Source organism: Protopterus annectens, chromosome 5.part0, assembly GCF_019279795.1.
Source record: "Protopterus annectens isolate FY-2018-M chromosome 5.part0, PAN1.0, whole genome shotgun sequence".
Taxonomy (NCBI): Eukaryota; Metazoa; Chordata; order Ceratodontiformes; family Protopteridae; genus Protopterus; species Protopterus annectens.
In genome coordinates, this window is record NC_056735.1 from 205,279,111 (window position 1) to 205,295,366 (window position 16,256).

At 39.7% G+C, this 16,256-nt stretch overlaps 1 protein-coding gene across 1 annotated transcript in view; it reads right to left on the minus strand.

Annotated features, from left to right (window-relative positions):
• Window positions 1-16,256, minus strand: part of LOC122802144 (glutamate carboxypeptidase 2-like) — a 1,578,923-nt gene that overhangs the window by 4,591 nt on the left and 1,558,076 nt on the right. Inside the window, exon 19 of the mRNA XM_044071823.1 lies at window positions 6,580-6,672. Coding sequence (XP_043927758.1) covers window positions 6,580-6,672 — 93 coding nt within the window. The remainder of the gene's footprint in view (window positions 1-6,579; window positions 6,673-16,256) is intronic.

The following is a 16,256-nucleotide window of genomic DNA, read 5'->3' on the forward strand; positions in this document are numbered from 1 at the left end:
ATTGGGTCCAATCAACAAGACAGCTTTCTAAGCATTTCATCTAAGACAAACCATGGAGGCGCCAATGTGCAAATGTAAGGATGCATTCAAAATGAATAGTCTGCAGGACAATCCAGTCGAAAGGAACTGCTCCTAGAGTACAAATACAAACTGTAAAGCCTTGTACTCAAAGGTGGTGGCTCCACACAGAGGACCTTCAGTGAAGTGAGCTTCAATGTCACAGAAGTAGTAGTCTGAAAAATGTGGAAATGAAAGTGTTTTCAACATAAAATTCTGAGAATTTTGGTCTCCAGAAAGATTCTTGAGTGACAAAAGCAAAGAGTACTGAATTAAATTAAGAAGTGTAGGGTGCATATATCAATACTGTAGTAGACACATTTGGATAGAATGAGCACATGAATTGACAAAGAAAGGATTGCAGGGTGGTTATTCGGCAGAATATCAGGGATGATGGGCTCTAACAGTGACAGAAGAGGAGAAGAAAAGACAACAGTGGTACTTTTGTCATAGTAAAGGGTTAATATTAGGGGAAGAGAGTTATGCTGGCATGTATTTATATTCTACCTTAACCCGTTATTATGGCACTTAAGAGCATTTTGGGAGAATTGCTAAGCTTTCAGCAGAGTATATTACTTATGGGTAAGGACTGGAACAAGATTTAAAATAGTATGGATGTATCAGGGGGACCTAGAAGGGAAAATATAACAAAACAGGGTATATTTACGAAGAAGTATATAAAAATATTTAGAATGGAATATGTGAATTCCTTTGTATGAACCCAGACAGAATTTGTGTATTATTCCCCACAGTACAATAACTGGGACAGACTACGCAGAAATTATATTTCACAGGAGCATGTGCATTTAGTTGAAAATTTTGACTAGCATCCAATAACTATGTCAGATAATGAACCAATAAAAACAAACAAATATGAAGGACAATGAAGTGAAAATGAGACACTGGCACTCTCCTTCTTATCTACAAAAGAGAAAGGAATTTAAGAATGAATATTGGAAATGAGATAGTCATCAGGGAATACAAACCTTTCTTCAGAAGGGATCACAAGTGAACACTCTAAATGGAAAAGGTTTTAAAAACACTGTAGAAATAAGGGAAAATGAGATGTGGGATAAAGTATCAGGAATTAATGAAAGTGGTTGACAAAGGTTAAAAGTATAGAAGAATGAGGGCAATCTCAAGGATCAAGAAGAGCAGGAACTGCAAGTGGTAAATATAAGTTAAGGGAATATTTGGATAATGGAGAAATAGAGCAAAAGAAATAAATATTATGCATGCGTTTAGAAAGGTTGCTAATAAACAACTATTTCTGATAATTCTGGTGCCCAAACACTTTTAGTACAATGACTTAGGCAACAGAAGTAGAAAAGGTTGCTGCCAAACTTACAGAGGTTACAGGTGGAACTGCTGATTTTTGGGTTTCCCCAGCCTGATCACCCAGCCTTCCCAACACTCGACCGATTCACTCACTGGGATTAGGACGTTTGATTTACAGACAGAAATCAAATTGCACCCTTGACCGAACTGTGCTCTGGCCCCAAGACCTTCGAGGAACACAGGCTTTGAAAATGAAGTATTTAAAACCTCAGAACCCACCCAGAAATTCAAATTATTTTTAAAATATTCGAACTTTACTGAATTATGCATAAACACAGGCATCCTATTCCATAAAACAGAAATAATCTAATATATGAAGGTCTTAATTTAGCTCCATTAAGATCTTCCTTAAAATTAAGACTTCTACATTTCAAGTTCAAACTATCATTAAGTCTAAGTTTAACAGCACTATTAATTCTTTGCTCTTGCAAGCTTTATAAGAAAGAATAATCTTTTCTCTGTAATATCTGTAGTGTACTGTGTACAAGTTATTTTTTTACATCTTTTACGATAACTCAAGGTTCGTTAACCCATGAGTCATCGTAGTAAATCTTCTCTGTACTTTTTCCATCCTATTCAAATTTCTTGTAAACTATATTATAAAAATGAATTAACTTCTATAATAGGTCTTAGAATTGCCTTACATAACTTAGCCATATTATTCATATTTCTGCTGGAAACAATTTTCAATAAAATTCCAATTTGTCATATTAAACCCAGATCCTTATACTGACTGACCCCATCCAGTATCCTATTTTGTAAGTTAATATTCTTTTTTTTCCAAATACATCACTTTACACTTTTCTCCACTAAAAGAGATACCAAACCCAGATGCCCATATACTTATATTACTTACATATTGTTTAATTTCTTCATACTGTGGTAGTGGTGCTGCGGTAGCGTTGTAGCCTCACAGTAAGACATTGTCCTGTTCGATTCTCAGCTAGAGCGTCTTTTGTGTGGAGACATGCATGAATGGGCGTACCTTCGTTGAAGGTTGTGCGTCAGGGCTGGCAACTTGGCACGTAAAAATCTATTGCCAATCATCCGCTGTGGCGACCCCTAACCGGGAAAAGCCGAAAGACACAACAACATTGATTAATTTCTTCAAAATCCTGAACTGCTTGATACTACAAAACATAGCTTACAGTCAGCATATCTATTCATCCAAAATGACTTGTGAGTTGGTATTGTTGAAAATAAAGTTAAGTTGATAAAGTTAAAAGACAATGCGCTCAACAATGAGCCCTGTGGAACTTTCTATTAACATTTCTAACTTCTGAAAAATTGCCTTTTAACACCACTCTTTGTAGGTATTAGAGATATTTGAAAAATATGTACATTTGTATAAAGGAGGAGAGAAAAGTGAAAACCAAGAAAAGGCACACATGGAAATAGCTATGGAAGACAATTATGCCAAGGTTAGAGCAGGAGCGGCCTTAGGTCAACTGGTGCCCTAGGCAAAAGGGCTGCACAGTGCCCCCAATCTGGTGCCCCCATCCTGGTCTACCTACACCAAATAAATACTGGAAAAGTGCCCCTGCTACAGGGGCACCCTAGGCGGCCGCCTAGTTGGCCTATGCCTAAGGCAGGCTATGGGTTAGATGTACACGAGACTTAATAGTTAATACCCAAGATAGGAAGAAATTACCTAAATGGTGATATTTAATCAATCGACACTGATGTCTACATTAACATTCAGTTTCCCTATGGAAGTTTGGAAGCCAGGAGGAAAAAGTGACAGATCTAGAAGGTTTTGCTTAACAATATTTTAAAAGAGGAGGAAGTATCATTACCTTGGAATAAAGCTGTGGTAGCTGTATTCCCTGGAAAGGATAAAGACCTTCAGACCTAGCTTCATATAGATACATTTCAGCTTGAAACCATGATTATAAATTGCTTATGTCTCTACTAAGAGAATGGCAAAGGTTTTGATAAATTAATTGATATGGATTAGTATAGTTTTGTAGACGGGAGGCAAACATTTGACAACATTAACAGAATAATGATGATCCAGAAGGAAGCAGAGTGCAAGGAAATGCCACTATTGTTGATGAGTCTTAATACAGAGAAAGCATTCAATAGAGTCCACTGGGATATATAAACAGGATAATAGTAGTATGTGTGTTCCTCGATAGAATGTTGCTGTCTTTTGGCTTTTCCCGGTTAGGGGTCGCCACAGCGGAACTCCGGTCCGCTAATGATTGGCAGTAGATTTTCACAGTGCCGAGTTGCCAGCTCAACGCCCAACCTTCAATGAAGGCACGCCCATTTACGCATGTCTTTCGGAATGCCACTCGACCCGCGGGGAGGACATGCAGACTCCACACAGAAGGTACTCCCCACACACTAGCTGAGAATCGAACAGGAGAACCTCTTGCTGTGAGGCAACAACGCTACCGCTGCACCACCCCGATAGAATAGTAGGGTAAATTAGGAAGGTATATGAAGGGTTAGAGACGAGACTTAACTCATTCCCTCTGGTACAGCTCTTTTGAGTGTGTATCTTTAACTCCCATTGGATGTGTTTTGAATCTTTAAAAAACAAAGTTTTCACCTTACAGTTTTAACAAATATTCACCGACAACAGTCTAATATCAATAGAGTTGTGTTTGCCATCATGTATGCTTCAAGATAGAATATTCTGATACCTTCTATGTAGCATGGTTTTGGAATTATTAATGCAAATATGAACAAGGAACATTTGATGCCTAGAGGCGCAGTTGAAGTTGACTACAGAAAAGCCTGGACTCGCACTCGGTTGTAATGAGTTGAGAGTGGGTTCCTCTCTAATGAGATGTGCTTGAACAGTGGGGTGAGGAACTTTCCACTGTGTTATTTGCTTCATATTTAGAGCCATTAGCAAAGAAAACATGTGGTCACAAATTCAAGGATGTAACTGGCATTGCAGTCAAGAAAAGTTAGCTCTATTCACAGATATTTGCGCTTGATAATCCAAAAAAGGATATCTCAAGTGTTGTGGAAGTTTTGAGAAAAGTTTCACATGTCTTCATGATATAATAAATGAAGATAAAACAACGGTTATAGCAGTAAACTATGTACCTACACATGGACTAGTTAAGCAATACCCATATTTATGGGGACATAATAAGATGAATGACTTAGTTGCATGGATTAAAAGGTATTCTGTTGTGGAAGTTAAGGATATGTGGAAGAGACTAAACAAAATATAAAACAAAGCTAAGAAACTGGAAGCTCTTGATTATGGATATGGATAGTAAGGTACAAGAAGTGAAAATGCTTCTAGTCCTTCTTGTTTAACAGATCAGGCATATTTTCATCAACTAGAAGAGATAATGAGATGAAGGAATTTACTCGGGATAGGAATAGGGCAAGAATTACGAGGGATAAGCTGGTTTGATTCCCCATACAGAGCAATGTGGTTTAGGATTACTCAGTTACAATGCATTTAAGGGTCCTATACCCAACACAAACAGAATGTTATAAATCAAAGTAGAAAGGGATGCTGATGAAATGGGCATGGGGATTTGAGAAATAAATAGAGAATACGATTTTGGATGCAGCTCCTTAAGGAGAACAACCACCACCATATGGAATATTATATTCATAAGTGGAAGAAAGTATTCTGTGAACTAGGAAATTGGAAAGATGGGGTTAGAATTTACTAGAGAAAATTAGCATAGGACCAAAGTATTAGGAGTGAAAAACAAGAGAAGAAAAGGTAAAAGAGAGGGATGAGGCCAAGCAGTTGTTTGGACTGCAGATTAGAGACGGCCTTTCCTACCGTGCATTGATAAAGTACAGATAAAGAGTAAAAGGCATGGGAGTGCTAAGAGGTGTGATGGGGAAGAGAGTGGTGACTGCTAACATGTTTGGAATGTAATGAGTAGGCAGATTGTAAAATCCCCTACAGAGTAATTTGCCAGAAGTTCTGAGTGAGCAAATGGTTGTAACTTAGGAAATTATTATTTTGAGCTGGGATATAGGATTTGAATTGCCCAGACATAGCAAGGCCTTACTAAGTTTAACGCTGTTGGCTGTTGGGAAATTAATTAACAGAAAATTGAACTCAAAATATAAACTGACTAATTTATGTTCTCAATTTTGAGAAGAAAAAAGATAAAATAACTGGGGGTGAGATCTTTAGAAAAGAGAAGGAGCAAACTGCATAGATATAAATGGAATTTGTGAAAGCAATGCTTGCAGAATAATGCACGGGGGATGAAGTGGAGTTTGAGGGAAGTCAGGGATTGTGCAGGTTTTCTAACGTTGGAATGAGTGATAACTGCTAAAAAGAAAACATATGTATAATGCATGAAAAAGATGAAGAACATTACTATGGTTTGCTTCTTGTAATATTCCTAAACCAAAAAAGTAACAGCAGAGAATATTATACAAAAACATAAGCACTGTCTGACAACCTATTTTAGCAAGAATCCACGACTGCTTGTGTGCAATGCTCAGCATACCTATGGCTGGGTGTGATGTGTTCTGTTGAATAAATAAGTCAGCTAAGGGTGTAGTGTTTTTGCTGTCATCTTCCACAAAAGGGGATAGCTTCCTTGTATATTATACATTCACTGATCATGTACATAGCTATACTTACACAATAGTCTAGATAGCATGCAGTTGATGCCACCTTTTTTTGGGGGGGGGGGCAGTAATGCATTCTACAGTTTATATGAGAATACTTGTGGACTCCTGACATCTGGGCACTAAGCCATGTTTTTTTTTTTATTTTGGGGCTTACTTTATTTTAATTGTGTTTGCCTTTGGGTAAAGCAGATGTTGTGTTCAGCCTTTTTCACCATTGAATTTGTCTTGTCCGCTTAGTGGAGCAGAGAACACGGCAGCTGTAGCTACTTGCTTTTAACAGCTATAGATGCCCAGACATATTCTTATAGGTAATAATGGACTTACAGGCAGCATGCTGATTGCTCTGTCACATCAGAATGCACATTTTCGGATATAAATTAATGTTCGTTGTCTATAATGTCCATTCTCTCCTGATTTTGAATTATATTAGTTTTAAAAGCTGAAATCTACATGCTTAGGAAGGAACTCTAAAATACTGTCTACTGTATTAAAATGATGTCCTTTATATAATATTAACTAAAATCACAAAGCAAGATGATTAGGTTGCTTACGTAAACACAAGACAAGACATAAATACGACAAACATGGACAAAAAGCAATTCTTACCTGTAGAATGGTCTTCCTGGCAAACCAAGGGGATCAACAAAGGCTCTTTCTAAATACATCATCTGGTCATTCATGATTCGTAAAGCAATTGGGCTAAGGAAGAAATGTAGAAAGTTAAAAAACACTTCAATTATCTGACAAAATCAGCAAATGTATTTTACCTGAGCAATACAATGTAATTACATCTTGCAATCTGGTGTAGGAAACTATCACATCAATAAATAATAACTGAAATGCTGACAAGATTTGATAGGTGGCCTAAAACAGCCATTTTCCCTCTGTTGATAGCCCCTTCTGATTCAGAGACAAGCCATCCCCTGTGATGCCATATGTTCTGTAGAATCATTGTGATGGGCCAATCTCTCAGTCAACTTACATGCTAATGAGGCATTCCAGGGGAGTGACTTATAATAATTAGCCATGTGTTCTCCTATGGAAATGCCTGTGGTAAGGCATTTATGTAGTCAAGTGGTGTAAATCACTCCCACCATCCAAGTTAATTATCTTGGCCAAAAGTTCATGTTCACCTATTACTTTCACTGGGGTAGACTTAATTTAGGTGCTGTGGAATTTACCAGACAAGTAGTGTGTGCATGTACGTGTTTTCCTACTATGTGTGTTAGTGTATGTAGAGGGATGATTGGTCTCAGGTAGGTGTGTGTGTGTGTGTCTGCTAAGTGGTTGCAGTAGGTGTCTTAGTAAGGAGATATGTTAGGAAGGTGTGTGTGTGTGTGTGTGTGTGTGTATATGTGTGCGATCCTGTGAATGTGTTGTAAGTGTGTGTGTGTGGGGGGGGCTGCCAGACTCTCCCTACACTACTCAGCAAATCCTAAAATACTGGGGGAACACTAGATACAAGGGAATTTTACATATTATCCTACACCACTATAAACATTCTTAGAATAAGAGGTAGTTTTACAAAAAAACTTATGGGAGGACACTAGTCACCAGAGGCATATGAAAAATTACATTAAGTTAAAAAGGAACAACAGAAGGTCTTACATGACAGTTGCATGGCAGGGACAGCATGCATCAGGAACACTTATTAAATAATTCTAAGTCACTTAAAAAAATCTAAACAATGGGGAAAAGTTTTGAACCCTGTTCTCTTGGCACAGAAAGCAGCTTGTTCGCGAAGCAGTCCTTTAGTACTCTGTGCTATCATCATACACCAGGGACACATTATTACCCAGAGTCACATAAAAAACTTTACTGAGGAAAAGAATCAAATCCTGTACCCATGCACAGCAAACAGCGTGTTATTGCAATCTTATGTATTTTATGAAACAGTGTGTGTGTGTGTGTGGAAGATCTAAGATTCCCTAGAATTCTTTACAGTTCAGGCACCTAATAAAGACCATACTGTGAATAGCTCACCTAATAACATGTGGTTAGAAATATTTTCTTTAAAAACTTTCCAAAGTATAAATCCACTAATGAAAGTAGGGAAGCATGAACTAGTACAAGTCGAATAAAGACTAACAAAGAAGATTCAACTTAAACTATCTTGTGCTTCCCTACTTTCATTAGTGGATGTATCACCTGTTATTAGGTGGGATATTCACAGTTGTTGTTGTTGTTGTGTCTTTCGGCTTTTCCCGGTTAGGGGTCGCCACAGCGGAACTCCGGTCCGCTAATGATTGGTAGTTGATTTTTACGTGCCGAGTTACCAGCCCTGATGCACAACCTTCAACGAAGGTACGACCATTCACGCATGTCTCCACGCAGAAGACGCTCTAGCTGACGGTCTTTAATAGGTGCCTGAACTCTATGGAACTCTGGAACTCTAGGGAATCTTGGATCTTCCACACAGAGAGGTTTTATCATTATTTGCTGTTGGACACAGACCATTAACATACTGAGTTTGTGTGACTTCGAGGGACACCACAGAGACTGTTTGTTTTGATTTTATGAAACTCTAATGCATTATTGACAGACTGTAATAATATGTGAGGTAAGACGGACAGAAAATATATAAGAAGCAAAATCAGTGATGTTTTGTAAAATCAGGGACAGCATGAAGAACTGAAGGGTGTGTGTGAGGGTGGATGATATACCTCTAAATTATCAAGCTCAAAACTTCGAGATAAAGCCAGAATAAAACACTAGACAACACCAGGGACAATTTTTACATATTACTCTGAGTCACTTAAAAAGTTAATAGAGCAACAGGTCTAGCACCATGATATATTTTATGTACTTTCTGAACAACAGGAAGAATGAAACTCTAATGTACGGTATAACTGATTGACTGCAGTCATCTGTTATCTACGAGGGACACAGAAAAAAATAAGAGGCAACAATGGGGATGCTGTTTCAGCTAAGAGGCAGGTAACAGGCATGGTGTTGTGTGTGTGTTTCGCGCACCCACACACGTGTTTCATGTGTGCATGTCTGTGAGAATGGGGGGGGGGGGCTCATGCCAATGCAATGCATGGGCTGCCAGCAGTGATTACCACAGTAAAGTGCTGATTAGCATTAATGGTAATATCGCACAATTTAGAGGCAGACAAATTAGCCAGTAATGAGGTCTGTTTCATTGCAGCCAACATGTCTCTGAATCACATTTCCCTTGACTGAAGAAGCTGCTTTGGCTGCAGCAGTTTGAGAACACAGGGTGCTCTCTTTGAATCTGGCCCCGTATCAAAAGAAAGTAACATATGAAGCTGAAATGTAGCTAATTAAAACGAAACCTGTTCTGACTTTCACTTTTTTACAGGCTTAGGCCACACTCATTGAGGGTTAATGTACAAACTCAAAAGAGCTCCGTTGGAGGGAATGATGGTTACATAAACCAGGAACAAAACTTTATTTTTATAATGTTTGGAAGCAACTGTGTGCAATTCTCAGCAGTGAACATTCAATATTGGTAAAAAAAAGTCACAGAACAATATATTTCATACCTTTTCTGTTCAGAATTTATTAAAACTTTCAGCATTGGGGACAAAGAAATACAAACAATAACAAAAATTAACTGTACCATTACAGAACATAGTTTCAACACATTAAATACATCTATGAGAACAACATAAACCTAATTAACATGAAGAATGAGTCAAGTATTTTAATATTGTGGTTGATACATACATTTGCTTTTGTCTTACTCCTTCATAAAAGTGTATATTATTTAAACTGAAAAGTCCTCCTTGTAGACAGCTGCAGCCATATTTGCTGGAAGCTGTGTACGAGCTGAGGCATTCCTTCTGGATAATTCAGCAGTATTGTGCAGTCTAAATAACTAGTTAGCCCACTCCCTAAATGATAAACTTCTCTCTCTGAGTCCAGCTACATGTGCTCTGCTACTTCACTACAAAGGATCACATGACTTTCGCAATCCATTCAGTGTTGTCCATACCTGATCTAGAGGGGAATAAATAGTTTAAATACAATGTTGTCGAGTAAGTGGGAACCTTATTATCTTTTTACGGATCAGCTTTGTAGGAAAATGTTCCATAGCAGTTTAGAAGATCTGTAATACCACAATATTATGTTTTAAATTAGAATGCTCCACCTTGTATGCCTGATGCACTGGAAATATATGCATACCAAAGGAAATCATTTTAGTAGCGACTGTGTCATCATATGGTTTAACATAAGGTATGAAGATGTTACTTTAACAAAGCAGAATTATCCAATCATGTTAGCCAGATACTGGACCAATCATACTTAATATTTGCCTTCTAAAGAACTTGGAAGAGCATGGATTGGTGTTTGAGGAAGTGGTGTAGCAGGTAACACTGTCCTCATAATGCCTGGTTATCAACTTCAGTTCTTGACTGTGATGCCTTGTGTGTGGAATCTGTATATCCTCCGTGTCCATGCAGATTTCTGTCACATGCATGGAGTTTCATGTCCCAAATGTAGGGAAAGCAGCCTTTTGCCAAATTACCCGTGTGTGTGCGTGCGTCTGTAAGAATGAGGTTGTCCTGTGATCAGGTTGGAGGTGTGCTTATCGGTATATGTTAAGCTAATGACCACTTACCTACTTAGCCTAAGATCCTTCCAAGTTACACAGCATATTGGGCAACAAGCATTCTCCAGTGTTTCTGGTCTTTGGGAAAGGTCTTGGCTTCATCCCAACTGATGCTCAGTGCCTTCAGTTTCTAAACTATGGAATTCCCTCCTTCTAAACACCAGATCTATCTCAAGCCTTCCTCTCTTTAAAACCTCCTTAAAAGCCCACCTTAAGGCCTGGCTCTGCACATGACTAACTCCAGGATAATACCACCACCACAGCCTCCTTTTCTCTCCCCCCACCTTAATATTTTAAGTTCTCAACACCTTACACTACTTCTACTTCTCTTACAACTTACTGTATAAAGTCAATGAAATCTTGTTGTTGGAAAATTGGAATCTATCTTTGTACATATACCCAATTGTTTAAATGTCTACACTTACTTGTATAGTCTCCAAAATCTTCTTGTTGAAAAATTGTAATCTATCTTGTTTACATACCCAATTGTTAAATGTATAAATGTGGAGCTTTTCTCCCCAGGCCTCCTACCCAACCCAGTCAGACTATCCCAGTCAACAAATGTCAAATAAATAATTCAGGTCTTATAAGTCCATCCATTCAACCCATATGTGATCCACAAATTTCACTTATATAGGGAGTGATTTACTGATTGCTTTTGTCCATCAGAAATGTAGATGCCAGACCATGGGTGAATTTCTGATTACCTATCCATTTGTCCAAGTTGAACTTACTCTGTTTCACATTGATGGGTATCCTGTTCCAAAGAATGGGAACTCTCTGAGAAACATATCTGGTTTTGAAACATGCTCTATTTATGTCACAAGAACAATTTAGGTCCTTTTAACACCTTTACTGAATTAGCACTTTATGTCGTAGAGAAACATACATTTACATAAAAAACAAATCATATTAACATGTTCACAACTGGAAACATTATACATCACATATATTCCTCTGTACAATCATCAATCAAACATTATATAAATTGCTGAATTCTGCCTTCCCTTAAACCTCAAATCATCCTCTAAATCATTATTCTGCATGTACTGCTCCCACGATTGCCATTTTTTCTATGTATTTTGCGTTTATCCTTTTCTACAGATCCTACTTCCAGTGTTTTTATCTCTTTTCATAGTATTCACTACTTCAAATATGGCTGGGGCATACACACACTGTTCCCTTTCAATTAACAAATCCTGCTGTCGAATGCCAGTCCAGTAACTTATTTGTATATTCTTAAAGTTAATAGTCTGTTCCTTCCAGTTTCTCTGGTACAGCAGAAAATCTCTTGTTTTTTTTTCATGCATGCTCTGTCCTCTAACAACAGGACTTCTTAAGCAGTCTCATACTATAAGTCAGTCTTTTCTTCATTTTCACTGCTTATCAGTTCATCCGAATAGCTGTTTAAGCTTCTTCCATTTTTTCCAGCTTTTGGCTTGAGTTGATATACTTCTTCATTATTTCATTTATTTTAATCAGCTCTGTGCACATTTGATTTATTTTTTCTTCTAGATTATTGGAAGCCATGCCTTGCACCAAACCTGGAACTTGAAAGAATAGTCGTGTAAAATCTTACCAAAAACGTAGATGTCCTTCTCTTCCTTGTTGCAGTATTCATAACCTTTGGGTTATCCCACTGCTTAGCTACTCAAACGTCTGGCCAGTATACAAGGTACGTGAGACGTCTGATGTTGGAGGTAGGGTGTGTGGGCCGTAAAAGTTATGTCTGCATGTACCTTTCCTCAGAACTGAATGTCCCAGTCGGACCCCAGTCTCAGGATAGCTGCACAAGTCCTGTGTCATCCATCAAAGCATTTTTGTATATATGTATATATGTGTGTGTGTGTGTGTGTGTGTGTGTGTGTGTGTGTGTGTGTGTGTGTGTGTGTGTGTGTGTATATATATATATATATATATATATATATATATATATATATATATATACAAACACACACACACATACACAAAATATATATATATATATATATATATATATATATATATATATATATATGGGATCCATATGGATCACCGAACGGCAACATAACCGAAATAGATTTGGCCGGGCATACTTGTGGGAAAGTGCTTTTCACCAAAGGCCCTTTTGCGTAAGTATGTCTGTTGCGAAGATCGCACTACAGTGGGGATAAGGGATGATTCACTTTTCCCCACTGTAGTGCGACCTCGGAGTGAGAATATTTAAGTGGGGGGGGGGCTGCAAAAACGTAAAAGTAATTTTTTTTTTTTAAACACACTTTAACGAAAGCGCTTTTTCAGTGAAAACACTTTCATTAAAGTGTGTTCAGTGATTGTGGATTTGGACTATTGAACTTTCGTTCAATAGTCCTAGATCCATATATATATATGGGGAAGGGATAGAATACTGCAACATGGAAGAGAAGGACATCTATGGTTATGGTAAGATTTTACACAAATATTCTATGTCCTTCTATTCCCATGTTGCAGTATTCATAACCTTTGGGTAAGTGCCAAAGCTCAAAGGGAAGAAGAGAACCGTGGTATGGAACTGTTTTCCAGGAAGCCATACAGGATTGCCCTAGCAAACCCTGCTCTAGACCTGGAAATATGGTCCAGTTTGCAGTTTTTGGTGAAGGTATGGACAGATGTCCAGGTAGCTTCCTCTGGAATGGAAGCGGTGTCCAGCCCTTTAAAGAAGGCTCCAAATGAGGTCATGGCTCTAGTGGAGTGGGATTTAATTTTTGAGGTTAGCTGTTTCCCTTGGTAGGTGTAACAAAAGGAGATGGCCCTGGAAATCCAGCAGAAATGGTCTGTTTTGTCACTGCTTTTCCCAGAGCTCTGGGGTGAAAGGAGACAAACAATTGGTCTGATCTCCTAAAGGACTTGCTTTTGTCAAGACAGAATCTTAGTTGTCTGTGAACATCAAGGGAATGGAGGACTCTCACACTGTCTTTCTGTGGATGTGGAAAAAAGATGGGGAGATGAATATATTGGTTCAGGGACAGGTCACTGACCACCTTAGGCATGAAGGACAGGTTGGTCTTTAGGGTCACTCTATCCTTGTGGAGGAGTAAAAAGGTGGGGTAGTCATGAGGGCCTGGAGCTCTAATACTCTCCTAGCTGATGTCAGGACCACCAAAAGTGTTCTAAGTGCTGTAGTTTAGAGAGGCATTTGTTGCTGGTTCAAAAGGAGCAACAGTAAGCTTCTCTAAAACGTAATTCAGGTCCCAAGGGGGGTGGAATTGGTCTCCTGGGGGGCCTGAGGTGCACTATTCCCTTAAGGAATAACTTCACTGGAAGGCAGGAGGCAAGAGGAGGGTCAAGAGGCAGACAAGCCGAAATAGCGGCTAGGTGGGCCTTAACAGAAGAATATGCCAGCCCTGCTTGCAACAATTCACACATGTAGGACAGCACTAAAGGGACCTCTCCTTGAAATGTGTCTAGCTGTCTCTGAATACACCAGATGGAGACTCTTTTCCATTTGGACAAATAAGATCTCCTAGTACTGGATTTCCTGGTCTCCTGCAGGACATTAAGCATGTCCTCAGTGTAAAGGTGTCTGAAAGGGATCAAAACTCTATCACCCACAGGGTTAGGGTCAGAGATTCCAAGTGGGGATGGATTAGGGATCCTTTGTCCTGTGTGAGAAAGTCCACTCTGTGAGTTAACTTCTGATACTTGCCCCTGGCTAAATGCAGAAGGAGGGGGAACCAATGTTGTCTTGGCCAAAAGGGAGTCACCAATAAGATTTTTGGTTTGTCTGGCTGAAATTTCAACAAGACTTTTTGTAGGAGTGGGACAGGGGGTATGCATAGAGAAACATCCCCTTCCATGAGATAGAAAAGGCATCTGCTGCCCTCACTAGGGGGCTGGGTGCCCTGGTACAAAAGAGTGGAAGTTGTCTGTTCAGAGGGAAGGCAAACAGATCTACTTGTGGTGTACCCCCACTTGTGGACTATGTCCAGGAACACATCCCTGTGTAGCATCCATTTGTGGGATTATGACATGGACCTGCTCAACGTGTCTGCCTGAGTATTCTGAGCTGAGGGAATATAGATTGCCTGCAGGGTCACTCCATGTTGGGCTGCCATTTCCCAAACCTGGAGTGCACGTCTGCATAACAAGTAAGATTTTGTTCCCCTGTTTGTTCACATACCAGAGAACTGTAGTATTTTCTGTGAACACCTTCAGGGGCTGTTGCTTCTGTAAGGCCTTCAGAGCAAGGATGACGGCACTCGTTTCTCTGATGTTGATGTGCTCCCACTTGAAGGGGCCTGTCCATGTGCCTTGCACCTTCAAGCTGCCCCTCAGCCCAGGTCTGAGGCATCTGTGTACATCTCCTGGACTAGGGTGAGGGGTTGTAATGGAAGTCCTGGGTTGAGGGAGACTTGATCCAGCCTCCAAAGGATCTCCTTCCTTAGGCATGGTAGGAAGGGAATGTTGTGGTCCAAGGAGTGGGAGTGTTGGCAACTACGTGGACCTCAGGTACCACTGAAGTTTTCTCATGTGGAGTCTTCTTGCCAGTGGTAACATGGGTATAGTGGAGGCTATATGTCCTAGGAGTCTGACATACTGTCTCGCTGTCATACCAGAGGCATGGAGGACAGACAGCAAGTATTGCGTCAGGTTTTCCACCTTTTGGGGTGGAAGGAATGCCCTCATGACATCTGTTTTTATCTTGCACCCCAGGAAAACTTGGTCCTAGGAGGAGTTTAGTTTGGACTTCGGGAAACTGATGTTGAACCCCAGGGACTGCAGGACAGAGATGGCTTTTTGGAGATGGATGTGTAAGGAAGTGGAGCAACCTGACTGGAACAGGAGGTCATCCAGGTATGGAGCATTTTGAATCCCTTGAACCATGCAATAGGCTACCACTGGAGCCAGACATTTGGTGAATACCCTTGGAGCAGTAGATAGTCTAAAGGGCAAAGCAGAGAACTGAAAATGCGAGGAACCCACAGAAAATTGTAAATACTTCCTGTATTTGGGCCTTATGTGAATATGTAGATAGGCATCTTTGATGTCCAAAGTGGCCAGAAATGCCCGAGGCATTAGCACAGGAAAAAGAGTCTGGAGTGTAAGCATGTGAAAAGTGGGTACCTGTAGAAAAAGGTTGAGGTAGGAGAGATCTAGGATGGGTCTCTATGGCTCATCTTTCCTTGGGACTCGGAATAGTCTGGAGTAAAAGCCCTTTCCCTTTTCTGACAGAGGGACAGATTGGATAGTCTCCTGAGACAGCAGGCTGTCTAAGACTGTCTGGAAAAGGGGAAGCTGGTCCTTCAGTGGTTGTGGGATGCCTCTTAAGTAGGGAGAAATGACCTAAGTCATGAAGTAACCCTTTTCTATAATAGACAAGACCCACTTGTCTGAGGTAATGCTTTGCCAGATGGGAAGACAGTGAGAGTGTCTTTGGGATAGGGAAATGGAATCCAGAGGAGTAGAAGGGGAAAGCTGGTAGTCACAGACTACCTGCCCTGTCCTGAAACTGAGGTTTCTGAACTGGAGTTTGAGCAGGCCTGGAAGGAGGCTGCTGCTTCCCAGAGCTCTTTCTCCTAGAATGAGAGGTAGGAGCAGAATGTTTCCTGATGAACTGTGTTTTGGTGGAATGATTCCTATGGAAATTAGGGATTGGAGATGCAAACAAATGGTTTTAAGTCTTGTAATTCCTTTCCCTTCTGCTGAAGAGTTTTAAAAAGTGCCCCAAAAAGAGCAGAAATGTCCA